This window comes from Maniola hyperantus, chromosome 23 (assembly GCF_902806685.2).
Source record: "Maniola hyperantus chromosome 23, iAphHyp1.2, whole genome shotgun sequence".
Lineage (NCBI taxonomy): Eukaryota > Metazoa > Arthropoda > Insecta > Lepidoptera > Nymphalidae > Maniola > Maniola hyperantus.
In genome coordinates this window covers 915,880-943,016 of record NC_048558.1, presented here as the reverse complement: position 1 = coordinate 943,016, position 27,137 = coordinate 915,880, and the positions used below count along the sequence as shown (strand labels likewise).

General features: G+C 34.5%; 1 protein-coding gene across 19 annotated transcripts in view; it reads right to left on the bottom strand.

The window, feature by feature from the left end:
- LOC117993310 (muscle calcium channel subunit alpha-1-like) overlaps positions 1-27,137 on the bottom strand; it is a 72,765-nt gene that overhangs the window by 13,613 nt on the left and 32,015 nt on the right. For 8 of the 19 annotated variants that reach the window (XR_011238112.1, XM_069506681.1, XM_069506682.1 and 5 more), the window contains exons 4-40: positions 24,817-24,922; positions 24,173-24,312; positions 23,349-23,455; positions 22,782-22,934; positions 22,047-22,240; positions 21,669-21,772; positions 20,724-20,902; positions 20,215-20,327; positions 19,673-19,788; positions 19,073-19,175; positions 18,388-18,539; positions 17,630-17,747; positions 17,440-17,532; positions 16,784-16,904; positions 16,177-16,262; positions 15,942-16,045; positions 15,489-15,646; positions 14,891-15,041; positions 13,102-13,237; positions 12,652-12,818; positions 12,212-12,299; positions 11,993-12,100; positions 9,718-9,770; positions 9,299-9,436; positions 8,848-8,962; positions 8,411-8,541; positions 7,652-7,877; positions 6,084-6,182; positions 5,326-5,358; positions 3,599-3,784; positions 2,885-2,987; positions 2,304-2,464; positions 1,817-1,914; positions 1,653-1,741; positions 1,437-1,577; positions 705-870; positions 284-292 (exon numbers count right to left, since the gene is read on the bottom strand). Coding sequence is in view for 18 of the 19 variants with exons in the window: in XM_069506681.1 (XP_069362782.1) it covers positions 284-292; positions 705-870; positions 1,437-1,577; positions 1,653-1,741; positions 1,817-1,914; positions 2,304-2,464; positions 2,885-2,987; positions 3,599-3,784; positions 5,326-5,358; positions 6,084-6,182; positions 7,652-7,877; positions 8,411-8,541; positions 8,848-8,962; positions 9,299-9,436; positions 9,718-9,770; positions 11,993-12,100; positions 12,212-12,299; positions 12,652-12,818; positions 13,102-13,237; positions 14,891-15,041; positions 15,489-15,646; positions 15,942-16,045; positions 16,177-16,262; positions 16,784-16,904; positions 17,440-17,532; positions 17,630-17,747; positions 18,388-18,539; positions 19,073-19,175; positions 19,673-19,788; positions 20,215-20,327; positions 20,724-20,902; positions 21,669-21,772; positions 22,047-22,240; positions 22,782-22,934; positions 23,349-23,455; positions 24,173-24,312; positions 24,817-24,922 (4,545 nt within the window). In the remaining variant the exon portion in view is untranslated. Of the gene's footprint in view, positions 1-283; positions 293-704; positions 871-1,436; positions 1,578-1,652; positions 1,742-1,816; positions 1,915-2,303; positions 2,465-2,884; positions 2,988-3,598; positions 3,785-5,325; positions 5,359-6,083; positions 6,183-7,651; positions 7,878-8,410; positions 8,542-8,847; positions 8,963-9,298; positions 9,437-9,717; positions 9,771-10,454; positions 10,563-11,992; positions 12,101-12,211; positions 12,300-12,651; positions 12,819-13,101; positions 13,238-14,287; positions 14,421-14,890; positions 15,042-15,488; positions 15,647-15,941; positions 16,046-16,176; positions 16,263-16,783; positions 16,905-17,439; positions 17,533-17,629; positions 17,748-18,387; positions 18,540-19,072; positions 19,176-19,672; positions 19,789-20,214; positions 20,328-20,723; positions 20,903-21,668; positions 21,773-22,046; positions 22,241-22,781; positions 22,935-23,348; positions 23,456-24,172; positions 24,313-24,816; positions 24,923-27,137 lie in introns of all 19 variants that reach the window. The other 11 variants (XM_069506683.1, XM_069506670.1, XM_034981094.2 and 8 more) reach the window with 7 other exon arrangements.

Below are 27,137 nucleotides of genomic sequence, written 5' to 3'. Positions count from 1 at the left end.
TTGGAGTATGATTATATTGTGGTGTGGGTACTTGGAAAAAGTTTGCCAAACTGTTTTTAATGTTTGCAGAATATTACTTCTTATTTTAGTCTTCCAAGGACCATGCAGGGTACAACCGAAAACAGCTAGATTATGAACTCCAGCGATCTTTTGCGTTCGTTTATTGCTCTATTGAAATATTATGTACTAATTGTATGAATTTCGTAAGTGTAAAATAAAAAACACTAAAAGGGAAACATTCTCTCTCCTAAACCACATACGTTTCCTCAGATGCGTTACTTACGCGTGATTCCTTGAAACAAAAACATCGTATCAGTCTCAAACCGAACTAAACAGAAATAATTGACAATCAAGGTTCTAAACACAAATAAAAACAGAATCTTCCACATAAAGTTAATCTTTTGCGGTCAATTGAAAACGTTACATTTTTTCAACGCCAATTCAGTACCAATCTTTTAAATTTCTCTCCAAACGCCAAGTCTGGCCTATAAAACCAGTTATTACAAATCGTTACTTTGAATTATTGAACTACCCTCAGTCTGCTATTATTTATCTTTTTCAAAATTTAAATTAATAATCCTAGAAAATAACTGATATCGCTAGCAACTATTTAAGAACAGTACCTAAACTGTTTAAGCTTTTAATATAATTTTTAAGAACAAGTCATCCGTACCATTGGTACCAGTTTACCTACAAAAACTTACCTTCTGAAGTAATCTTGGATGAGGAAGGTGGCATAAAACTTGCCGACGGTGATTTCATTAGGGTCTCCAGGAGGTGGTACCACCTGGTCCAGTAATTTGGGGGATGTTCGCTTCCAGATCTTTTTGATCACGGCTCGCAATTCCGTGTTACAGTCATCGATATTTCCTGTCCAGAGATAACCACATGAAATGTTGATATTTAGTACCTACTAAAAATAAATAAAAAACAAGATTATAACTAAATGAAACAAACAGGAAAGAAGATGTTGCGCAGTGACAATATGACATAATTGCAATAGGCAAGAGAGAAAAAGTAGATGAAGATAAGGGAAAATGTGTGGATAAAAAGTTAAAATTATTGTCAGAGGTTATGGTTGAGCTTGAAAGATTTGCTACTAGACCATTCATCCATAATAATATATTAAAATCCATTGATTTTCATCATGTTGGGAAATAGAGAAACAGCAGAAGAAAGTGAATAAATATAAGATACGTATTATGAGGATGCAGATTCAAAATACACTAAAACTACAAAAAAAATATGTTTATTTCATGTTGGCGAACTAATGGCTTTTATGATAATGTCAAGACTAACCACCGACTAATACAGGTTCTACTGAGAATAGCTGATAAGAAACTCAGCAATAACTTTTACAAAAAGTCAAAATGTTATATAGCAGTAATTCTACTTAACGAATGTATTTTACATATTGTTTAAAAAATGGTAGTTACCATCGGTCTTGATTTTTAGCGAGGTACGAACGACGGCAAACAGCGTGGCGTTGAAGAGAACAGTGCCATCGGAATTAAGAGGCATGTTCATAGACACCAGTCGCTTACACGCCACGCGATGCGGACACAATTTACCGAATCCTTAACACAAAAAGTCAAGTTAAACAAGAACTGAAATCACACATAAACGTCATTATTACTGACTGATTTACTTACCTAACGGTGGACTAATTTTCCTTAACAAAGTAACTACATCTAAATGTTTTATTCTTCCCTTGGCGTCAGGGTCATATTCACTCCAAAGTCTGAAATAATCAAAGTCATTGAAGAAATTTAACATTTTAAAGACAATCTTTCATAAATCCAAGAAGGGACCTTACCTTATAAATTCATCTAAGTGGTGTGGTCCCAATATTGACCAGTCTCTGGTTAAATAGTCGAAGTTATCCATAATGACAGCGACGAATAAATTAATAATCTGAAAATTAAAATGATGGATTTTCTAAGTTCATTCATTACTTCTACTTCTTCATTACTAAAAATTAGTAACTCTTAGTTACTAATTTTTAGTAATGAAGAAGGAGAAGAGATGAGTGAAGGTGATGATATTCAGGAACAAAAAAGAGAAACAAAAAATAAAGCCAGAAAAGGCTTAGATAGAGACTGATCATAATAACTAATAATAAAAGAAAACAAACTTTTCACTGATTTTGATCATAGTTAATATGGCACTCTAAAAGCCATAAGAAGAAAGAAAAACTGATGAAAGAGATCGATAGAGTCGGATGGAAACAAGCTTAAACAACAAGCACTTTCGAAGATGATATAAATGATGGTGATTACAATGATCAAACTAGTAGTACTCACGAGAAAGGAACATAGTACGTAGAAGGAGATAAAGTAGGGGAAAGCGAGCACACTGCCACACGAGCCGCTGCTGTCGTCCTCTCCCTCCTCCTCGTAGTTAGTGTCACACTTCACTTCCGGTTCCGGTGATACGCCCATCATTATGTCTTGCCATGCTTCTCCTACGCACATAGAAATATGATGTAGGAATAAATCTGATTTAGATTTAGACTAAACTGTGACTTTAACACCAGACCTTCGTTTAGGTTAGACCTTGTCTAGAATCATTGCTAAATAAAATGATACCAATTTTTACGCAATATTGATATTTTTTTATTTAATGCCTTCAAATCCAGACCTTAGTTTCGCCTAGATCTGAAATTATCCGATTATTATTATTATTATTATTTTTTGAACATCCTAAATACTCAAATAATTGTATTCACTGTAATTTAATGGATTATTAAAAAGTCGACCATTTTTTAGTCTTTATTTTACCTTGAGTTTTTTTTGTTTAAAACTTAAATCAAAGAGAATGTAATCACTACATTTTATTTTAAATAATTACGAAGGTAGCCTATACTTGAAAGTTGTCGACTTACCGGTGGCAGATCGAAATAACACTAATATAGCTTGTGGAAATGTTTGGAAGTGGTTATTTCTTGTTATGGGCGTATCATCATCTATTGCTATTTTCCCGAAGACCTGAAATACAACAAACATTGTTAAAACAAATTGTTTTTAATTAATTTTGTGCACATTATTCTCTTTTAAATGTATAACAAGATGTTCTCAATCAGTTTTTTTTATATTGAGCACAGATTTTGCTGTTTCTTTTTTGAAATATTGGCTACATTTTTGAAAGTAACACCATTAAAATTAGTATCATCCTGGCCATCCTCATCACAAAATTCTCTAAGAACAAGTAAATTATGATTTGCTACCAATAATTTAGTATAAGATTTAGTGCACAATTAAATTTTACATAAAACTTATTTCAACTAAAATCTGTTCACTAACGTAGTGTCGATCTACCCGCAGGCGTATTATTATTTTGCTTTTATTTTATTATTTTTACTGTGTTTGTTAAATAAATGTTTTCTATTCTAATAATAAAATAGATCATAGAGATAAGTGCTTCCCTGTCCACTTTTACTTTCTTTTTCTCTTTATTTTGGTACGTACAAAAAAAAATAGAATACTATATTGTTGTTATGGTTATAAAATAGGTGCGAATATAAATAATAAACAGTCAAGTTGGGTAGCGACACTATGTTAGTGGACAGACTTTACCATATTGTGCCAAGTTAACTTACCTGCATCCCAACCACGGCGTAAATGAAAAAGAGCATCAAAATAAGAAGTGCTACGTAAGGCAGGGCTTGGAAGGACTTGATAAATGTCCAAAGCAGAGTCCTTATGCCTTCCCCTCTCGAGAGAAGCTTGACCAGCCTCATAACCCGGAAGAGACGAAAGAAGTTGATTGATGGTATCGAACTCTCCTGTATAACAACTTTATGTTAATACGGTCCTTTAAAGTTACATTTGTTACTAGATAATGTCTTTTACCCCTTCAAATCATAAACAGAAATCTTGTTTTGAAAGTTCCTATAATAATACATAGTTCAAATCTAATAAGTTAAGAAGAATCAAATTTTAATTTTGTTTTATGGCGCGCAGAAGAAGAATCAAAATGACTTCTGAATAAGAAGAACATTTCAATATTTTTATCGTATACAAGTTAGGTAACGATTATTTATTTTATGGAAATACACAGTATTACTTAAATATACTAATTATAGATATCACTTAAATGGTAGGTAATACAGATTTATAATATTTGAATCTCAATTGTTTAAATGTCTTAATGTTACAGTTTACGCAAAAAATCTTTTGAATAATTTTTTGTCACTTTCCTTTTGCCCTTCCTCCCCCTTTTTGTTTTTTCTTTTCCTTTCTCCCCTTTATCTCCCTCTTTATTATTATTATTTATGCAAGTAGTTGTAAAGTTGTAATCTACCTAAGTCTATTAATATCAAAGTGCTATGTTATAAAAGTGCTAACTATTTTTTGTACTGACTTTAGTGTATTCATAAGCTATATTTGAATAACTTCGAGATGCTTTATAGATATTGTTTAAAATATGTACCTATTGAGTTTATTATAATATGTTCCTATTAAAACTATTGTGTATGATGATAGTATAGTGCTTCTGTGCATTTTACTAGATCTAGTAATATCTGTTGGATATACAGTATGTATCTATTGCAAGTTACTGTCCCAAAATGCAGTTCATACTTACATCAAAAGCTAACCTTAAAATTAATTTGCCCACAACATCTAAAGCTAGTTTAGTACCATCGAACATTTTAACGGACATGTATTTTATTATATTATTTATAGTCAAAACTTAGGTACCTACAGTTTGTTGTTGCGCCCACCTTTTATTAGATAAAAATATTTAACATCGTCCGACTATATTAAAATTAAAACCTACATTGACTATATTCAAATCTACATTGATTTAAAATATAATTAAACTGATTATATTGAAATTACGAAAAGGTATTAAATCTATTGAAGGATAAAATATATTCATGGTAGGATTTTGGGAGCGGTCGATATGAATTCTAAAACTTATAAATAGATTGGTGGTTTTTTTTTAGGAACCAGTCAATCGCCAAGAAAATGTGCATTACTTTTAAAAAAGAACTTGCATAAAAAAATCTCGAATTTGTTTTCTTAAAAAACTTGATTGTTATGAATAAATAAATCAAGGTAACTGGTATTTGAAAAAGTAGTTGTAAGAAAACCTAAATTTTCATCAAAAATGACAATTAAGTTAATGATCTCTGTTGCTTCATCTGTGTTAGTATTAACTAATTCCACTTCCTCAAAATCTATTATGTAATTTTGCTTTTTTTAAGACCAAGACCATGGTTCTGCAATCCATGGTAGATAAACCATGGATAGACTCCAGTGGTTTATGCGTACTCCCAAAATCTAACCTAGCATAGTTTTCTTAGCAAAAGCGTGCACTTACCTTGACAACGTGCGTTCTTTGCAACCCACTTCCCTGAAATGAATACGGTAGCTTCAATTGTATCATCTAGGTACATAAAAAGAGCTAATGTGAGACCGCTGTAGCTTGCTGTTATTACAACATCTAGGTCGTCCATGCTCGGGACAGTAACTACATCGCCTAATTTAATATTGCCATCAGTAATATCAGTTTTCAAGACTGTATATTTTTCTAGTACAGCATGTTTATAAATATTTATTTTAGATATTTTATTGGTCAGCGTGGTGGATTGTGACCAAATCCTTCTCATTCTAATAGGAGACCCGTGCTCAGCAGTGAGCCGGCAATAGGTTGATCATGATGATAATGATGAAAAAATTAATGTTTTTCTGACTTATCCACCTACAATTTAAATGATAATCCTCGAATGTCATAGGAGTTTTAATCAACAATTTAGCAGCAAAGCGAATCGCGAAAGCTATTAGACATTTTGTTTTACTATAATATTAAAGTATCAAGATCGCTTCGGTGAGAATTTACATAACAGTTTGAAAGCGGGCTGTTTTTTACCACATATATAGAGTTCATCTAACTTTGAATCGGAGAGAGACTTTAACAATCAAAATTCAGATACGATTAAAGGCTTTGATGCTAAAACATAAACATAAACGATGCATCAACGTAAAGATAGAGGCATTATGAAATTAGGCGACGTCACAAGTGATAGTGTCGGTCTAGATATCAAACAGTCCGCTGGCAGCGTGCAGAGTGAGCATTACCTGATTCTTAAGTTCGTTTACTTGTGAGACCACGATGTCGATGATGCTACCTAGTACTATGATGAAGTCGAACGTGTTCCACGCGTCACCGAAGTAATTCTGCACACAAAATTAGGTATTAAGAAAAATAATCAGATTTTTTGTATTTTATGTTTGCATCGATCATTAATACATTTGTGTCCACCGAATAAATCGTTAACGATCAATACTTATAATAAAACTGTAACAGGTCAAATTCTGTACATTGAAGATATTTTGAAAATTTTATTTCGAGGGCACTCTATAATCGATACTGAACCCAAAACTGTAATTTTTTCATTTTTGTCTGTCTGTCTGTCTGTCTGTCGGTCTGTCTGTCTGTCTGTTTGTCTGTCTGTATCACGGCCGCGCATCACGCTGAAACTACTGAATGGATTCCAATGAAACTTGGTACGATTTGAGGTCATACTATGAGGAAGCATGGTTCCCGTAGGAGAGGGGATGAAAGTTAAAATGTATACTGAGTTGTAATTCATTAACGCGTAGTCCGATTTCATTCATTCTTTTTTTGTTAGAAAGGGGATATTTTAAAGATTGTTCCGTAAATATTTCAAGGTCATCGGTTTTTAACCGACTGTCAAAAAGGAGGTGGTTCTTTTTTCTACATCGATTTACCGATTTGCAAATTTTTTTTTAAATCAACAAAAAAAGTTTACGTCGTGGTCACATAAAAAATTCTGGATTCAACTCCTTAATCCTGATGCTGCAGGGTTACTGCCCGCCTGGGTTATCAAGATTCAGGAAGTGTTCATAGTGAATTCATATTGTAGGTACCAAGCAACGACAACAATCCCGAAAAATCAAAGAGTTCCCGCGGGATTTTAAAAATCGTAAATCCACGCGGACGAAGTCGCAGGCATCAGCTAGTCTTTAATATAGCTTAAATTTTTTTTAATTGAAGACACATTTTCTAAAACCACCTTCTCTAAAATTTATTCTTAAATATTATAACTTTATTGATTTTAATTGTATTTCCCATTGAAATGTAAATACAGTTGTGGGCTTCTATTACCACCCTGCTCTTAAGAAAGTTCGATGCATCATTAATTGATTTGTGACGCTACTTTTAAGCCTTGACTCTTTAGAAATACTGTGTTAGTTATTCTAGTTGTCGTTACGTGGCAAATCACTTTCTTCTGGACTCTTAAGCTGAGATTTATAGAGGGTACCTTGAATTTTCTCAGAGTTAAGTTTCAGTTAAAATGAGATATATTCATATTAGCACTATAACTTGTCTCGTTTTTACTGTGTCTTAAGTCTGAGCAAAGTAAAAGGTCGATAGATCTCAGCCTAAGAGTCAAGAAGAAAGTGATTTCAAGAGTACCTTCTTCTATTTATTTAATATCCTTGTAACCAATTACTTAAAACTAAAACATATACAATGAAAAAGATGTGCACAAAAGACAACTCGTCTCTACAGGAGAGTTTCTAGATGTTCTAAAATTTTAGGAAAGTTAAATAATATGAAAAATGCTAAGTAAACTGAATTTTTATATTGCTTTCATTGGGGAAGTCAACCAAAGGCTTACCTTAAATCTAAAGGCGGCGAGTTTAAAAATGAACTCCAACGCGAAAACGGCAGTAAAGATCATGTTTAACATGTCCAACGCTTTGCTGTACTCTGGCGGCTGGTTGTGGTACTTCATGGCGAGAGTGATGGTGTTTATCATGATCAGTACGAAGATCGCGTACTCGAACGGCTGTGACGTCACAAACCACCACACTTTGTACTGGATACGATGCTTAGGGATATACCTATAACAGATGGTAGTTTATTGGAAACCATAAAACAGTATCGTGTTCACATCTAACGAAATTAAATGAATTAAAAATAGTCTTGTATTTTTGCACATTCTTTAAGTCATTATTCATTAGATTGTATACGGGTAAAAGATTCACATTTGTGCGAGTATGGACAATGAAACTTTTAATTTTGGTTTTAATTTAACAAATAAATGACTTGTGATTAAAGTAGTAATCACTGCAAAAGTTGTATTTGAATATTGGTACGAATTTACATCGCTCCCACACTGCACCTTAAACACTTTAAAATTGCTCAATTTTAGTAACGCTATTATGTAACTTATAAGTTATAACAGATTAGCTTTTAGTCGCAACTTCGTCCGCATGATATAATTTATAGCTGGGGATAATGTCGCCATCTATCAGTGAAAACATTTTTCAGATTCAGTTCATTAGTTCTGGAGCTCTGGAGTTTATTAGTCCTCCAATGTACAAACTAACAAATACCTCTTTATAAAATTAATTATAGATTTTGTGGTCTTTACCTTCTAATTGGTTTTGCTTTCAGTGCGAATTCTATACAATTCCTTTGGTTCTTATCTAGTTCACAGTTCTTATACTCTTGCTCACCCTCATTTTGGAATGTCACTATGACGAAACCGACGAATATATTTACCTAAAACATAATACTTATGAATATTAAGACTCCGAATGTAAGTGAATATGAGGAAATAGAAACATACCAAAATTTTGGTCCTGCGAGCCGGATGATGATATTAAAACGATAGATCTAGAAACTCGTTATTTTGGTGGTAGTTTTTTTATGACGTAGACCTCCACTAAGAGAATTTTTGAAAATCACACCCGAGCGAAGGATGAGTCAACTTGTAAATACAATCCATACTTGTGCGTTGAAAGAATAAACTTCTGATACTTTGCAATAGTAGGTAATATTAGTTTAGATGTTTTTGATATAGCTTACCATAAAGAAGGCAATTATAATTATATAAATAATATAGTAGGCTGCAACAATTGGACGGAAGTTAGTAATGGGGCCACGATCCTCAGCATTCGAATCTATAGACACGTACAATAACCTGAAAAGAAATTAAGAATTCTATATTCTGACGTAAGTAATAGAAAACAAAATATAAGTGAGCAGAATGCAAGCCCTTAGGAGTAGCCTTTAAACTGTATTCTGTTAATAATTAAATATGTAATGTTTTGGATGCTTTGCAAATAAATCAATTTAAACTGTCTTCATATTAAGTATAACTTGAAGCTTGACGAAATCACAAAAGTAGAAAAAGCTTCATTGGTAAGGATAAAAATTAAGAAAAAATGGAAGAATTTTTGGAAATGACTTGTGAATTCCCATAAATATAAAAGAATATGTGCGAAAAAAACCAATATAGAGAAAAATATGATCTTACCCTGGCCATCCTTCAAAAGTGGATACTGTGAAGAGGGTGAGCATCCCTTTCATAACATTATCGAAATGGAATTCATACCTCTTCCATTCTCTGTCTCTAACTACGTAATTACGATTCTCGAACACTAAATACGTTCCTCTGAAAACAACATTGAATGTTCAACACTATCAAAGGCTTTCGATAATCAAATTCAAACTTTAGTAAAATTGCAAGTTACTACGGCACTTATACAGGACGATAGTACTTTTGGTGGATATAGGTTACGGTTCTATTCTGCGATTTGCTATTACCGTCGATTCCCTCGCTAACCGACGATGATTTTGGGATTGGTTTTCAATATGTTGTGCTTACACATACCATAGTGTTCAGATCTTAACAAATTCCTTGTTATACTACATCAAAATTTATTAATAACTTACCGACATTCATCTTTTGTCATTTTCGAAATATCATTACATCTAAAAAATTTACCCTGCAACAAAACTTCTGTGATTAGATGCCAGATTAGTACCTCTATCATCGGTTGCTCATGCCAAAACAATTACATAAGTATAAGTTACAAATATAATAGCTTCTATTAAATTTAATTAATTACACGGATTATTATTTATTTAACCCATTTCTCATGATATTAAAACAACAATAATATTTGAATCAGCTTTACTTGATTTTGATAGTAAATATTATCCAAATACGTAGTTTTAAGTTATCGTGTAAGTAATTATTTATTTTTGATAATTTCGCAATCATGTTGGACATTACTAGATTACATGCAAATAATAGGTAGGATTGATAACGTTTATAATTTTAGAGGATATTTATATTGAAAATATGCAAGAGTTGCTTATTTCAACAATAGATGAAATTGTCTCACAAAACAAACATAATCAAATATTTTAAAATGTTATTTAATTATAAAATGGAATCTACTACTGCGTTTAAATTGAAATCGATTTGAAAAATAAAAATAAAATTGTTACTTAATTTTTTTTGTCATACTTAACATTTATGTATTGATCAAAGTCTGTTTATATTTTTTCTGCTTATTTCATAATCGATTAAAAGCATAAGCCGAGTGAAAGGAAGGGTTACATAAATCCTTAAAACTATAACGATATCAATCGTAATTTTTCGTATCTTGTAATAGCACTCTCACCTTAAACAACTGTACACCGACGACAGCGAACATAAATTGTAACAAATACGTAACTAGCATTATATTCCCTATAGTTTTAATTGCTACTATCACACATTTCACCACATACTAGTGAATCGTAATGAAGGGTACAGTGCGTATTAGTTGCGTGGACATACGTTACCAGGGCAAGGATTGTCCGCATTGGTCCGGCAACGCAGCGTCAGGACATAAGGGGGAAAGCAAACAATTTTAATAACACGAGGACATTAATATACGCTGAACCCGAGATATACAGTCTCGTGTGAAAATGTGTAAAAAATATCGACTGCGAACTGGCAACATGGCCTTTATCAAATTTTTGACGATTTCTCTTTATTTCGTACTCTGTAATATCAGAATTTAAGACGTTATCAGCTTTGAACAAAAATTTGAAAATTCACGTAAACTAGGAACGTAGGAAACAAGTGAGAAATCAGTTCAGTTGCCAGTCACAGTCGAATGAAAAAATGTGCTATTAGTTGAAAGAATATTTTTTTGTTATTTTTGAATAACATTTTTTTTAATATTTATTTTACTAAAAAAGAAGGCCTGTTGAACCAGACATTAAACACTTTTATGAGTTTAATTGTAACGAACTGTGTATCTTAGGTTTTGTTATATCAATGCATAAGGAAAAGGAATCAAATCACATTTCTACAACGTTGTTATAAATAATAGACTTTTGGTTTTTTGTTAGACTTTTTTTGATAAGGGACTGAATTATGAATACAAGTAAACGCCAAGGTAGGGGGAAGGTTATACACTATGTAAACGAGGGTTTTATTAGTCCTCTAGATGATTCGGATATTTATGTAAATTCTACACCTTTGGGTCCAATAAATTAATCATGCTTTTTCAGTGATGTTGTACGAGTACATAGTTTAGATACCACTACCGATAAATTAGAAATGATCTCTAAATGTTAGTCAACTAGGGCGCAGATCATGCCAATAAAATTCACTTACATAAAAATCTTTTGCATTCAATAATATATACTTACATATTTTTTATAGAACCTGATTATGAATGAATTGAAAAATGAAAATGTGAAGAGATTGATTAGGAAAAGACTTAAGCATACAGACACGACGATAAACACATAATAAATAATAAAATAGCTTAATTGATAAAAAATAAAAGTGATATTGCTTGAAAAATTCGAACAGAATAAAAAAGCATGGTAGACAAAGTTTAAGCATGAAAACAAATAGAAATCTATTTGCTTTCGATTCAATTACGTTGAAACAAACAATACAGAAGGAAATGTAAATCATGAGAAATGAGCAAGATAAATGGTAGAAGAAGAGAAGAGTTTGGTTAAGATAGTAAAAGTAAAAATAAATCTTGAAAATATTTACTACCCAAAGGTGTAATGGATAAAGTGATAATATTTGTTTGTGTAACACATTAGTGTTGGCACTCGTGATCGATATATCGATATCGATTGTATCGTGGGAACTTGTACTGATTTTGATAGTGCTGATCTTTGAAGTGAAATGGTAGAATTTGCCCCCTACCTTGAACATTTGCACTCCCATGACTGCAAACATGAACTGAAGCAAGGACGTAACCAACAAAATGTTGCCGATCGTTTTGATTGCAACGATCACGCACTGAACAACGTGCTATAAATCAGGGAAAAACTTGTTCAATATTATATTGTATATTTTAAGTAATTTTTCAAAATTGATTTAATTGAATTTTTGTAAATGTAATTTGCATAAAATATAACAGACCTTAAGGCCCTTGGCCCTGTTGATAGCCCTAAGTGGCCTCAGCACCCTGAACACTCGCAATATTTTCACAACGGATATACTTCCAGACCTGGAAAATTATTTTCTTTTATTAAAAAGGTACACAAAATTGGTTTGTAAATATAAACTGTCTAAATATAAAAATAATAGATCAGGGTTTAAGTAACAACCCCTTATATGTGTACACAACATTCGCTAAATAAATATACTATGAGTTAAACAAGATGACATGAACTCTGAATTAGATAAGCTTATCAAAAAAATCCCTCTAAGTAACCAAACATATACTAAATCAACGGGCGTAATGATAAATTGTTTATTTATCTGCTAAGTTTCGCATTATACCTTCTGTATAAGTGCATTGTCGTTTGATTTACCTTTATCAACTACGAGCCAACACACAACATCTGCTCAGTACTTACTTAAAGCTCATGGAGATGAGAGAGACGCAGACAACAAGCATGTCGAGCACGTTGAAGGCGGAGCGCAGGAAAGCGCCCTGGTGGAGGATGAGGCCGTACGTGATTAGCTTCAGGAACAGCTCCAGCGTGAAGATGCCCGTGAAGAAGATGTCAAATTGACTCAGCAACTAATGAAATTATTATTTTCTTCGGTCAAAAAAAACAGGACAAAAATGATCCAACTTAGGTAGACAACAAGTTAAGAGAAAATTAGTAAATATGAAGAGTTTCCTTTGTGTTTCACCTATTTTTTTGAAATTGATAAAGTCAATGACATGGGAAGTAAATTAGAGAAAAAATGAAGAGAAGCTCTAAGGAATTAAAGAAAATTGGATTATGGTAAATAAACTGTAATCCTAAACTTACGTTGGAACTATGAATGGAAACTATGAATAAGAATTTAAATATTACCCAATTTCGAAACCCTTTTTGTGCAGCATCCAAAGGGTCCTCTGCAGCCAACATGGCGGATGATAACATGATGCATACCAGGATGATGTTGCCAAACGTAGACGATGATGACATCTTGTAGCAGAACACACGAAACCTAAACCGATGAAAAACTTGTTACGTTGATTCTCAAAAATATGTATAAAGTTGCACATAATTATATCTTAGATAATTAGATATACGTAGCATAAAAAAACATAATTCTTTTAACTTAATTGCTTTTAGTAAATCAATAGTTTAGATAAGCTTAATTTTTATTTTAAAAAACATTTTTAGACAAATCTTCATTCTTTTAGAATTGAATTAAAATTTCATTAAAATTAAAGTACAATGTAGATTATCAATAAATAAATATAATAATAAAAAATATAGGTAATTGCACACCAATAACTGAAATATAACAAAATCATGCACCTTATGTCTGAAAATATACTAATAATTAATATAATATACAATCATACCATGCACACAATAGCAAAAACTAAAATGCATGCTAAAAAATTTCTAACGTACGGCATTTCGTAAAATAAAATATGACTATGAACCTCTAAAATAGGTATTCTAAATCTTCATCCTACATTATTTCATGCTGTACTATTTGACAACTTAAGGAACTTATCTACGAACAAACCTAACCACTAACATCAGAATCTTAAAGGTACCCTGTAATCTCATTGCTAAGGAAAATCAATTTTGAATAATTTTGTAATATCAGAGATTATATTTACAAAATATAAGGAAATCGTTCGTGCAAATTAAAATGTTGCTTGTATAAAAGATGATGTAGTCTGATTACATTCTGAACTCAATGTTATAAAACTAAAAAGGATATCACCAATGATATTGTATTAAGACAGTCTCAGAAAAGTTACTCCAAAAAGTGTTGACATTGTTAAGAAAGTTTATTTATTTAACAATATTTGTAAATTGTGCTACATCAATTTCCAAAATCAAATTGATGTAACATATTATCCTGGGTTTTCAAAAGTTATTTGTAGAAAGCTGAAAGGGCCAAAATACTATCGACATGATTTTTGTGGTATGGAGTATATTTATAATTATCATTGGGATATACCAATCAGTCAGGCTTGAAATAACATAACGCCAATCGTTCACAATGAGACACGGGTACCGGATCACCAATCACCTGTTAGTTGGTGAGAATACGAAGAAACTACTAGCGTTTGGTATTGGCGGCGTCTGATTTGGCATATTCAGTTCAGATATCCGCCGCGGTCTAGCCGTAACTAGTGTTCCTTCCTCTTCTAATTCGCCACCATCTTTATAAGACAGAAAGAGATAATATTCCTGTGTTTTATATCTCAATTGATAATTTACCTTTATATTGTCCAAGTAAGTTCTCTGTCCCTTCTTGATAAATTAAACGTTCACTATTAGTTATAGTACCTAATCATGCCGAAGTGTTTATCGTATTGCAGGACCAAAAACGTCTACATTTTGATCAAATATAAGAAACAAATGTGATATTAGCTAAAAGAAGTGAGAGTAAAGTTATAAGTTATAATATCATAGAATCAGATTAAATATAAAAAATATTAGAATAAAGGCAAATACTAAAACAAGATTGCCAATGTTTTGCAAAAGAGTGTTTGCAAAATTAAAGTTAACAAAAATAATGAAGTACATAATAAAAATATAGCGATAGTTATTGAATTATAAAAACAAAACGAAGAGGCATATAAAGTAACATCTAATTAATCGGAAGCATGGGTCCTGCGAGGTCCCTAACCTGTTTGTTTTAGAAAATATGAAGAAGGAGGTTGCATCGGGGATGGGTTTGGCCGAGTTTTGGATATCGACCTCGGAGAGGCGCCGCGGCCTCGCCGATGATGTTGTCGGCTTACGTTTCAAACGTGGCTCATCCTCGTACTCTGTATTCACTGTGTTGGTTTTGGTTAGCGTCTTCAATCTCTTGCTAAATTTACAACTTTTGTATCTATTCCTAACTTTATAAAGTTGTATTCTAAATGTTATGGTAAACAAACAATGAGTTATCTTCTAACATTTTGGGAATGAGTAATATTATATTATAAAAGTATGTCACCAAATTCAATAATGATATCTTTGGGCTATAGTATTGCGAAAAAAATTAATAATAATCTAATACTCAATTTTAAATATGTATTATCTTTTCCATTCATTATTATTTCAATTTTTTTACTGATTATTAAAATTTCATTTTAGTCATTTAATTAAAATGGAATTTTAGTAATCATTTTTAACTTTTAACTTTTTAAGTACATGAGCCATCCCACCTGTCCGTCCACCCATCTAATAAAGTGAAGTGAGCAGGAATAATACTATTTCTAAAAAAATGGTGTATTTACCTATATGATTCCTTTGATGGCTATCCATTTCCTCTGGTTCTTGTTCTTCATCAATTCTCTCTTCAATCTCTTCATCCATGATTCCTTCATCTCCCTCTCCATCGATCTCTTCTTGTGGTTCGCCTTCCGATCCTGTTTCTTCGTAGTCTCTTTCGGAGCTGTAAAATTTATGTATCAAAACATCCTTTACTTATGAAAAGATCTTCAAAAAAACCAACTCGTGAAAAAAGGTGCACAAGATTTTCTAAGAAAAACATCAAATTGTGTACGTTTTTTAAAAACGTACTATTTTTGGTGACTACCATATTTTCGACCTCATAATATACCTACTAGATTTAAACAAATACGGATAATTAAAAAAAAATTGTCTTTATTTTTTACAAATTTATTTACAGTTTAAGTGTCTCTTACCGACCCTTTTCAAAATTAATATAAATACGTAATAAAGCATACTTATCGGTGGTGTAGGCATCGTCATCATGAATGTACTCGTCATCTGTTTCAGCAAGAACGCCTTCTGCACCTTCCTCGATACCTTCCTTTTCTTCTGCGGCTTGCTACATATTATCGATATTGTTTATATTTTATTGTCCATTATTGAAATCAAATAAATATCAATTTGACGTTCGATAAACACTAGACAACTTCTTCTAATATTATTAATGCTCTTAGTATTTATATTACTTACTCCTTCTTCCTTTTCAATATTGGTCAGTGATTCAGCGTCAGCCAAGTTGTCGACAGCGATAGCCAAGAACACGTTCAGTAGGATATCTGTTCTACTATTAAGAAATTATTATCTTCTGAATTATAAGGAGGTAAATTTTGTAAGTTTGTTTGTAGGGGGTAACTTCTGAAACTACTGAACCGATTTTGAAAATTCTTTCACTAGTAGAAAGCTACATTATTCCTGAGTTAAATAGGCTACATTTTATTTCAAAAAAATTAAAGATCCATACGAAAATTGTAGTAAGCTACCCGTGCGAAGCCGGGTTCCTAGTTTGCAATAAAGTACTTTATTAACGTGGTAAATTATAAATACCATTACAAAATACTAACTAACTAAGCTTTACTGATTCTTGCCAAAAAAATGGAATAGATTCAATTACTAAGGGATGCATATAATATGAGATGATTGGAAGAAAGACGTCGTCTTGGAAATTATAAGGAAAATGAAATGAAAGTACTCGATTTAAGTGAACCACCATCAGCTGCTAAGAGATAGTTCCGAACAGAGACTAACGATGTATGGTAAGGTCAAAGATGGTACTTAAGTAAGTTATTATAAAGGATACAGTTGCCGCAAATGAAGAGTATGATGAAGTAGATACAAGCGAGGATGCCGAAGGTGCCGACGCCGCCATACGCCTTGATGCCCTCATACATCACTGCATTCCAGTCTTCACCCGTCAGAATCTGAGGAATAATGTAATATCATTTTATCTATGCGAGAAGTTCTGTAGTACATAATTTTTTCGTGAACAATGTCTGATAGTTCCTTCTGCTGGAAAGAATCGTTCGAATCGGGGACCTGTCGTTACATAACTCCTTCATTTTTCCACAGATGACGCTTTGGGTCTTAGATATTCACGATATCGTTGCCTTGTAAACGAACGCCATTTTGAACTTTCAGTCATCAAGACCCACACAGCACATCTACAAAAGTTTGCAGGTACATCCCAGAAGCTGATTCCGGAAAAGTTGAAAAGTTCCAGAGACCATGTAAGTAATTTTTTTGGCAAAGTTCACTGGAATATTTACACGTCATAGAACCTGGGAGATCCCAAGTAAAGATCCGACGTTATTTATAATGCTGTAAAGCCAATAACCGTGACAATAAATGTAAAAACGGGGGTACAGTCTTGAAATATCATAAGAATCATTAGTTAGCCTGAATGAAATAAACATTTTCTAAAATATGAATTTTAAAAAGTCACAAAGTTATTTATACCTGGAATACTGTGAGGAGGGCTTGCCAAAAACAATCAAAGTTGTGACGATCTTTTTCTTCAACAGGATCGTAGTTGAACTTGCCGCCAAAAACCTAACAAGAGATCAACTAAATGTTAATTCATTAAAGAAGATGATGATTTAACTAACATATCAATGTTATTTAACAATGAATGTAGTAGAACTAGTACCTGCATGCCAAGCAGCGCAAAAATCATGATGAAAAGAAAAAGCAGGAGTAAGAGAGACGCGATTGACTGGATAGAGTTCAGCAGCGATGCTACCAAATTGGATAGTGATCGCCAATATCTGTAGAACAACAACAAATCAAAAATAATACAGTAAAACTTATAGCTAATCTAACCTATATTAAAATCATGCCCGCGTGGAATGGTGCCTAAACTGGCTAAATTTCTGCGATGAACAACCAACATCAATTCAAGAAACATCCAGCAGCAAGATGATTTCTTTGCACAAAAAATGAGCCAGTCTTTTTTGTCACCAGATGAGGCAATGAACCGCGGTCAAATGTCTCATAAGAATTTGTTTGAGACTCAATGGCCCCAGGGTCTTCACGGCAAGAATATATTTCTTAGATATTAGAGGGGCACTCTTGCGGATATTCAATCTCTTAAAATAAGACAAGACTAGATAAAGCATTTAGCCACTAATGCAGATTTTTAACGATGAAGTTCTGAAGCTTTTTTTGATTCTTGCGAGGCGCACGAGTTCAGGATGATAAGCTGACAAGTGACATCACGCAAGAAAAGTTGCACAGTATAATACTGAAATCCGCGGCCTTTTCACATACATTGAAGAGATATTTAATGGATAAGAATCACACGGAGCTCTTTCTATTTCTCAGGAGGGGGTGTATCTTTAAAGATTTCTTCACCATCAAGAAGCAGTTGAATCGGTCATAGCGAGTGGGTATACTAGCTGCACATACTTGGTGACCTTGAACACGCGCAGCAGACGCACGCAGCGCAGCACGGAGATGCCGAGCGGCGGCATTAGCTCCGTCTTAGTCAGCACCATCTCGCTGATGGAGCCCACCACCACGAAGCAGTCGAAGCGGTTGAATAGTGACACGAAATAGCCCTACACAGTATACACAACATAAGTATGGTCATATAATATTTATTTTCATTAATGCGTTAATAGCGACACTTATTGTTATGACGCAATAAAGAAAAATTCAGCTCGCACAGAAACTTATCTCTTTAAAAGATTTCTAGCAGAAGCCCTTGAATGTGAGAACAAAAAAGGTCCCATAAAGTCTTGGATCCGCAGCCGAATAATATAGCTACTATAGCAACGAAGCTGTTAAACAACAACTTAATAATGGTAGCTCTAAAATCTTTTAATAAATGAGGTGTCACACAAGGCGGACTAATGGCGCCAGTGTTGTTTGTTCTCTTTAATACAGAAAAGCCTTCTATTTAGGTTGAAGTTTTAGTATCTCATTCTGTGCCGTAATAATAAACATGCACTCCTCATGTCATTAATAAAATAGGGAAAACGATGAAGCTATTAGATAACCTCCTTGTGTAACACTGAAGTTGTGAACTCTTTTTTAAATAATTAAGTAAATACACTCAAATTTTTAATTCAAACTGAGGTTCAACACTCACCTGTAATCCTAAACTGTACATCTTAACCAACATCTCTAATGTAAAAAGTGCGACGAAAATTGCGTTCCCGTACTCTTGAAAGTAGTCCAACCAATGGGGTTGACTGCAAACAAAATCAACAATTCTTTTAAACCATCTGAAAATTAGAAATTTCGTTATTTTGATGTTGAATCATGGAAAAGCTGACTGGCTGACTGATCTATCAACGTACAGCTCAATTGTGATGTAGACATCCGCTAAGAAAGGAAAATTCAACCCTTAAGGGGGTAAAATGGGGGGTAAAAATTTGTGTAGTCCACGCGGACAAAGTCATGGGCGTAAGCTAGTCAGGATTATAAAAAAGAGATTATTTAAAGACGGTATACAAATTCGTTAAAAGCAGTAATGTATTGACGACTCTTCTAGTGCTATCAATGAAAGTTACAAGGGCAGGGCAGGCTTGCATTCCGGAGATGGACCTAGGACATAAGCTAATCAATAAATTTCCATTAGATTTTTAAAATCCCTTATCTACGTGGACCATAGACAACAGAAATACTCTTAACGTGGACAAAGTCGCGGACATCACCTTGTTTATAATAGAGAGAAATATGAACTTACTGATAATGTTCGCTGGCAAGCACCACAGTGTTGAGAAATACAAGCACGATGATGAGCCAGTAGAATGTTTGTGATTTCACCGCACGCCTGCACGCACGCTTCATCCGACGATTTACCTTCACAACAATAATATGAATTAACTATTTTAGCGATAAGGCCACCTATTGTACATGCTATCTTTGTTATAATATGTTTATTGTTTTGGTTTTGGTGTACAATAAAGCATATTTTACTTTGACTTTACTTTAACTAAGCTTACTAGCAAATTAACTCAAGTATCTACCATCGTTTCAGTTTTTGATTTTGATTAAGCGTTTGACTAACAGTAGCTCAAACAATTTTCAATGTGTCTTCATATTTTTCTGCATGCCTGAGGGTTCACATGGGCATGTGAAGCCTGCCAAGCCATACTTGATCAACGTGGTGGACAGTGCTTGATATTTTTTATATTGATCGAAAATTCGATCAATATAAAAAATTGACAAATTAACAATTTGTGATAGAATTGGTCAATTTCTTAACGAAATAAAAGTTCCATTTACCTTATCAAAGTCTTTCTTCCATATTTTCCCAATAGATATCTTTTGCTGTTCCGGAACCTCTATCCCTAAATGGTCCGTAGAATCGTGTTCGTTTTGCGTTTGATTTAAAAACTCTGCAATTCTCATTAGTATTTAGATCACGTTTTACAAGTTTAACATCAAATAATTAATACTTTTTGTTGATATTTTAGAAGTTCCAAATTTTAATTCTTTTTAGTCTTTGAAGCTAACTTTTAAAGCTATTTTATAAAAACTGAAAATTTCTCTGCGTATTGTCCCAAACAAAGGGAAAAACGATCAGCGACTATGAAGTTTGGATCATGGTGGCTTTGGGAGATAACAGGTAATAAAGGTGTAAAAAATCTTCCATCAAAGTATAAGTCTATTTTTTATATTTTCTTCGGAATAGTATTAGAAATCACGTCATGCATTGACAGACACTTTAGTGTCGTAGCCTTTCATAGTCGCTGATCGTTCCTCCTCACTCTCTAATATTATTAGATTCTTACCTATACCATAATCTCTCTTCTGATCCACAGCATCATGTTGATCAGCAAGTGGTTCTAAATATTCAGCTTGCGTGATCCAGTCTAGATAGCCTTTCAAATCCTCTTCCAGTTGCTGCTTCTCTCTTAGCTTTTGAAAGTCGCCACGATTCTTTGCTTTTTCTCTTTCTTTAGAGAACTCTCTGAAAAAAGATGATCATCATAATAAAGCTTGATATCTGTAAATTTTCTCACTGCTTTCTATTCACTAAGAGATTCGCGTCAGTTATTTTCGGAAGGAACTTGAAAGTATATGCATTATCCAATTAGTTTAATCTCTCTCTGTGCGATGAGATATATGATTCTTCATTGCTGAAAGTCCTGACCCCATTTCAATCCCTCCCTGGTGCAGTGGTAAAAGCTGTGATCTTGTAAGTGGGAGAGCCTGGGTTCGATTCCCGGCAGGGGCAGTTTGGCAATTTATAATTTCTACATTTTCTCTGGTCTAGTCTGGTGGGAGGCTTCGAGAGGTCAGGCTAGTTACCACCCTATCGGCAAAGCCGTGCCGCTAAGCTATTTAGTGTTCCGACACGATGCCGCATAAAAACCGATCAGGGGTATGGGTTTAATGAAACTACCATAACTCCTTCCAAGTTAGCTCGCGTCTATCTTAGACTGCATCATCATTTACCACCAGGTGAGATTGCAGTCAAGGGCTAACTTGTAGCAGAATAAAATGAAAAATTATTACATAATGTTAGGGGGTTTCTTAAGATACTATGCTGTGAGCTCCCAGATTCCATTTTTTTTGGAACAATAATAATTGATAAAGATACAATTATTACACTTGAGAACGATGATGATCGTGCAAAATGTCTGAAGTGTGTTACAGTTTTTGTAGTTTATTTTAATAGATTAGTAGACCTAGGATAGTATTATTAACAATGTATAAATTGGAGATTATCTTACCCAGATAACACACCGAGAATAAGGTTCATGACAAAAAAAGCACCCAAAATGACCATCGAAACAAAATATATCCACTCCCAACTGTTGCCCATCGCGTCTTGAATCTAAAATACATTTATTATATTATTATAAATATTTAACAAATAAAGATTTAAAAAATATATTGAGTTTGAGGGTAGATTTTAAAATTTCATAGCTTTAGTTTAGAGTTGTCAAAAATCACTGACAAAAATGAAAATAACAAATATAAGTACATTGAAAATAACCTGTAAAAGTATAATTGATCAAGATCTTTTTTCCGTTTTCAATAAGCTTACTACTTCAGCTTCAAGTAATAAGGTCAAATAATGTTAACTTACAACACGAGGAGACACTTACGTGATACATGACATCCGTCCAACCCTCAAGAGTAATGCACTGGAAGACAGTGAGCATGGACAGGCCGAAATTATCAAAGTTGGTGATCCCAAAGTTAGGGCCGATCCACCCTTCGCGACACTCCATGTCGTTGCTTATGAGCGAGCAGTTGAAGCCGTTGTCATCACAGGGGTGAGCATTGTCCATTATCTCACCTGAAAAGACAATGTCCAGAGATAAGAATAAATAAATATGTAAGTAAAAGTTTATTCAGCTCACAAAACAATACAAGAGAAAAACAAATATAACCAAATGTTAAAAATTCAAAATAAATGTACGAGCTAGAAAGTACTAAAAGCAAAAATGATGTCTTGCTTGAGCTGAAGGGGCTACTGATTCAGCATGATGCTGCAGTATTACATACTAATAACAGAGTTAATTCAACAAGTCGCTAAGCTAAGGTAATTGTTAGGGAACACAATTCGAAGGACTGAAGGACGTTAATACAATTTTAAGATGCTTAGGTACTACAAAATAAGAATTATTACTTTTACTTGACAAAATGTGTTCAATTATTAATTTATTGTTGTCCTGTACGAACTGCGATGTAAGTTTTTTCTTGAATTTTGCACTGAAATTAGAACTAGAAAAGCACTGTCGGCTTAGCCTTGTCCTTCCGATATTACTCTGCCGTAAATTCCTCTATATCCGGCCTGGACTGTGTACTTTGATCTTATCATCTGCAAATGACCTTACCTGTGAGCTTGTTGTAGCAGGACTTGTGCATCTTGCCGGAGAACAGCTCTAGGCCGATGATGGCGTAGATGATGATGACGAAGATGACCAGCAGCGCGATGTGGAGCAACGGCACCATCGCCTTCAGGATCGAGTTCAGCACGATTTGTAGACCTGGAATTCAAGTATTATATCCAAAGGATCTTCAATATAATATAATATAAGTTTTTTTAAACTAGGCGTAAGACAGGCAAGAGTCGAAGCGTTTAGTGTTGGGAACCAAGATTCTCTTCAGGTCACTGAGCCAGTATAGCAAGTGAAGCTCCCTGATATTGAAGTAACAATTTTACCCGAAATAAAATGTAGAAATAATGATATAGTTTGATGTTTTATTTCACGATGACCGCTCAGCCTTGCTTGTAGTAGTGAGTGTACCGATAAGCGTTAACGCATTTGTGTGCGTAACGCGTAAACCGCGTTGCTGTTGAAACAACGTCACGCACGTTGTGTATGTGTGCACTCATACAAACAGCCAGACGGCCTTCGTGAAATAGAACATCTGTACCTGAAAACGTTTAGTGTACTTACTGGGCACTCCAGATACGAGCCTTAGTGGCCGGAGCACCCTGAACGCTCTGAGGGCCTTCACGTCGAAAGCGTCCTTGAATATACTCGACAGCACCGTGCTTACCATACTGCGAACAAAATACGAGTGTAACAAATACATAGGTAGTAGTATTTTATGACGTCTCGTGCGAGAACACAAGTCAGTACCTGGTTGGTACCCTGGTACGCTGGTTATCCACCAGGGGACTAGGGGACCAGGTTAATTTATCTAAGTTGAGACAGGTCCTCAACTTAGATAAATCAATAACTCGCAATCTATTGATCGCTAATCCGCACTTGGCGAGCGTGGTAGACTATGGCCAAAACCCACTACCGGACATAAGTATCTTGTATGGACTTCCAGGTCTTCCGCGCCTGAATCCAGCGGCTCCTTGCGGCTTTGTTGATATCGTCTGTCCACGTAGTGGGGTCTTTCATAGCTTCGCTTTCCGGTCCAAGGTCGCCATTCTAGTGCCTTGGGACTACAACGTTTTTCAAATTATGTGCTCTGCAAATTGCCATTTCAGCTTCGCAAACCGTTGAACTATGTCGTTTACCGGCCGTGCTCCGGATCTCCTCATTTCTGATTTGATCACTAATCTTCTTCTACCAGAGGGTGGCAATCATTAAGGCTAACTGGGTTTTGTTCACCGCTGCCTTAAACAGTGACCTTTTACTCATGTTAAACCACTGGCGAAGGTTCTTAATTAAGCCAGAATGTACGTCTACAGCCAGGTCTACGTCTGCCCTATAAGCTGCAGCATTTGATCACTAATGCCCTAGTGAGAATGTTAAAATGTATTTACCCAATAACAACTATCGTGAAGTCGAGCAAATTCCAGCCGTTCCTGAGATACGAGCCTTGGTGCATCACGAACCCGTACGCTATGATCTTCATCACACACTCCCCCGTGAATATCACCAAGAATATGTACTCGATCTTTTCCTGAAAACGTAAATTCATTTATAAATAATTTTAGTGGGTATGCCCGTGACATACCCGCCCTAGTGTGGGATGCGTAACTGCATTTTTACCAGCGGAAAAAAAAGAAAGGCGCCCTACTACCACCACTTTTTAATATTGTTAACCATTTAAACACATTGTACTGTGCCACCACTTAAATGTTTTAATATCGTTTTGACATTTTCATACAAGTTTTCTATGAAAATGTAGTAGGGCCCCAGGTCTCTTTTCATAAACCAGCATTAGTAGAAAAGACAGTAGAAATTCAAAATCAAGCTGTAAATAAAGCTAGCATGTTTTTAACTCCAACCAATATAATACGGCTAACGGTAGGTACGGTTTAACTGTAATAGCCAGGTTAAACGACGGTGATGATCTGAGGCACCATCGCCATGCAAAATAAGTTGGCTTCGAAGTCTAGCAGACATTTGACAATGGCAAAAACCCAAAAGGAAATATACTTAGCTAATAGGTAGGTATACTTACTAGAACCCAGTTGGTATAGTTAGAGTCGCTCGCTGGGAAAGGCGTGTAGACTGCCAGCGCTACGCAGTTTGCAAATATTGTCGTTAGGATCATCCACTCGAACGGTCTGGAGGTTGAAGCTAAGGAAATAAGTTTTGTAACAGCACACCAACAAAAGCACAAATAAGCAGAGTAATTTTTTTTTCGACTTTTAGACCAAAGCGCTAGATAAAAACCGAGACTGGTGAATTAAGTAGTACTTATGTAAAAATATTCATTTGAAATCTCGAAAGCAGAAAACAAGTAGCGAACTGAAATCCGCAAGGTCGACGCGACGACGCGACGTGCGACGCGGTTCAAACCCCATCCGTTGCGCCATTACCTACTATTGTATTATCGTACTTACTCGACGTATAAGCTTTAAGCTTAGTTGAAGGGGAAAGGGGAATAATTAAGATTTAAAAAATATATTTAATTTTAATTGATTTAATTTTTAATTTATTTTTATTTAGACAAAACGAAAAGTGAACAATTTACACCACACTTTTAGACCTAAGCACTAGATAAAAAGCCGAGACTGGTGTTGGCTATAATATATCTTTTCTATCTATATATCTTCATAAATCTGTCTTGTTTTAACTCAATCTTAAGTCTGAGCAAAGTCAACGTGCGCTCTATAGATCTCAGCCTTAGATTTAGCGGTGTCCCATCTAGGCGGGGTTTTCCCTACATTTTACCGTCCACTTTTGCATCTAATTTTTAAAGTCTATTGGCTCTTATAGTCATAGGAATCAAATTGAGTGGAATTAAAAAATAGCATAGGTATATTCAGATAAATCTCTTGTTTTTCATTTGAGAAATTCTACAAAGCTGTTTGTAGCATTAGATATTATTCTAATTTTATAGGAACGGAAAATAAATAAGTAATCCGTCCACACGAATGGGATATGTTAGGACATTCGTATTCCAGTAGGTACACAACCCGAGATCAAAGACCTCAAAGCCGAGTGGGTGTAGTTCTGAGAAATGCAGTGGAAATAGTTATAACTGAGTTTTACAACGTGAAGAGTAGCCGTAAATCATTGTAGAGAATAAAGTAACAGCTAGATATTTGTGTGTAGGTCTAGAGATGGGAATTGTTGCTATGCTACTTTTAAATCATTCAATTTATATTCAATATAATTGACGTATATAATAATTTATTACGGAACCATCAGCGTTAATCACCTCGTAAAAATACTCTTAAAAATACTTTGAACTCATTTAAATAAATCTTTCTAACCGTAGACTTATTGATGAGTTTCACTGTTTTCACAGTAGGTACCATTGTTAATGTTAAGCATCATCCAAACCTGCGCGACCAAAGTGACTGCGAAGCCAGAACGTCAACTGCGCGACAGTCGCCTCCCATGCATACCTACGCGATAACTACACCTGCACGAATTAAGGTGTTATCTAATGTCCGTAACATCCCTGCAAGCTGAGGTTATGTTCGAAGTGTAGACATATCAAAAAAATAATGAGCCTCGTAGCGTGATACCCGTGAGAGGGTTAAATAATTTGCTTAAACCTCTAATGTAAAAACTAAAGCAGATACAACGAAAGAATCTATGGCACTGACTATTTGGTACTACATAACTCATTCCTCAAGTTGTATGATTTGACAAACACGCTGTAGATTCGCGTCGTGGACGCTCCCGCATCGCGTCCCGCATCCCGCGTTCATGACGCGCAGGTGTGGCCGTAGCTTTACACGTCGAATAAAAATCGTTCTACATTCTTTACAATTACTAGGTACCTACGTGTTTAGTGGCAAGTTTTCGTGCCTGATTCAATTAGATGCGATCTGTATGTTTGTTCGTTTATATTAACAGGCCGTTTACAACTGTATCACTGGAAACGATCGCTGATCGTGGCTATAGATCGGTAGTTAGGATTAAACGTTGTTGTTAAATTAAATTACATGTAATATGGTGTAACCAGTACGCTTAGTACGAGATTGTACGTCTCACCAACGTTGATAGAATTCGTGTGTCGAAACACTTCCGCGTTATAGTAAACTGGATCTTAAATACCTGCGCTCCAAACGGAAACGTTGCGAAAATAAAATCAGTGGCATTGAATTTCTGACTTTAATTCAAGGCGCTTTAGGTCCATTTTACTTCGACGTTATTATGTTTTGACTATAATTCAAGGTTGTATAGAAGCAGACGTTACTTTGCGGAAGTCCATGATATACAATGAACCAAAAGCTTAATTTGCTATAATCCGCTGATATGTATGGTGTATGGTGCAACATGCAGCATGCGAAATGCACCGCCCACCCTCCCACTGCTAAACAT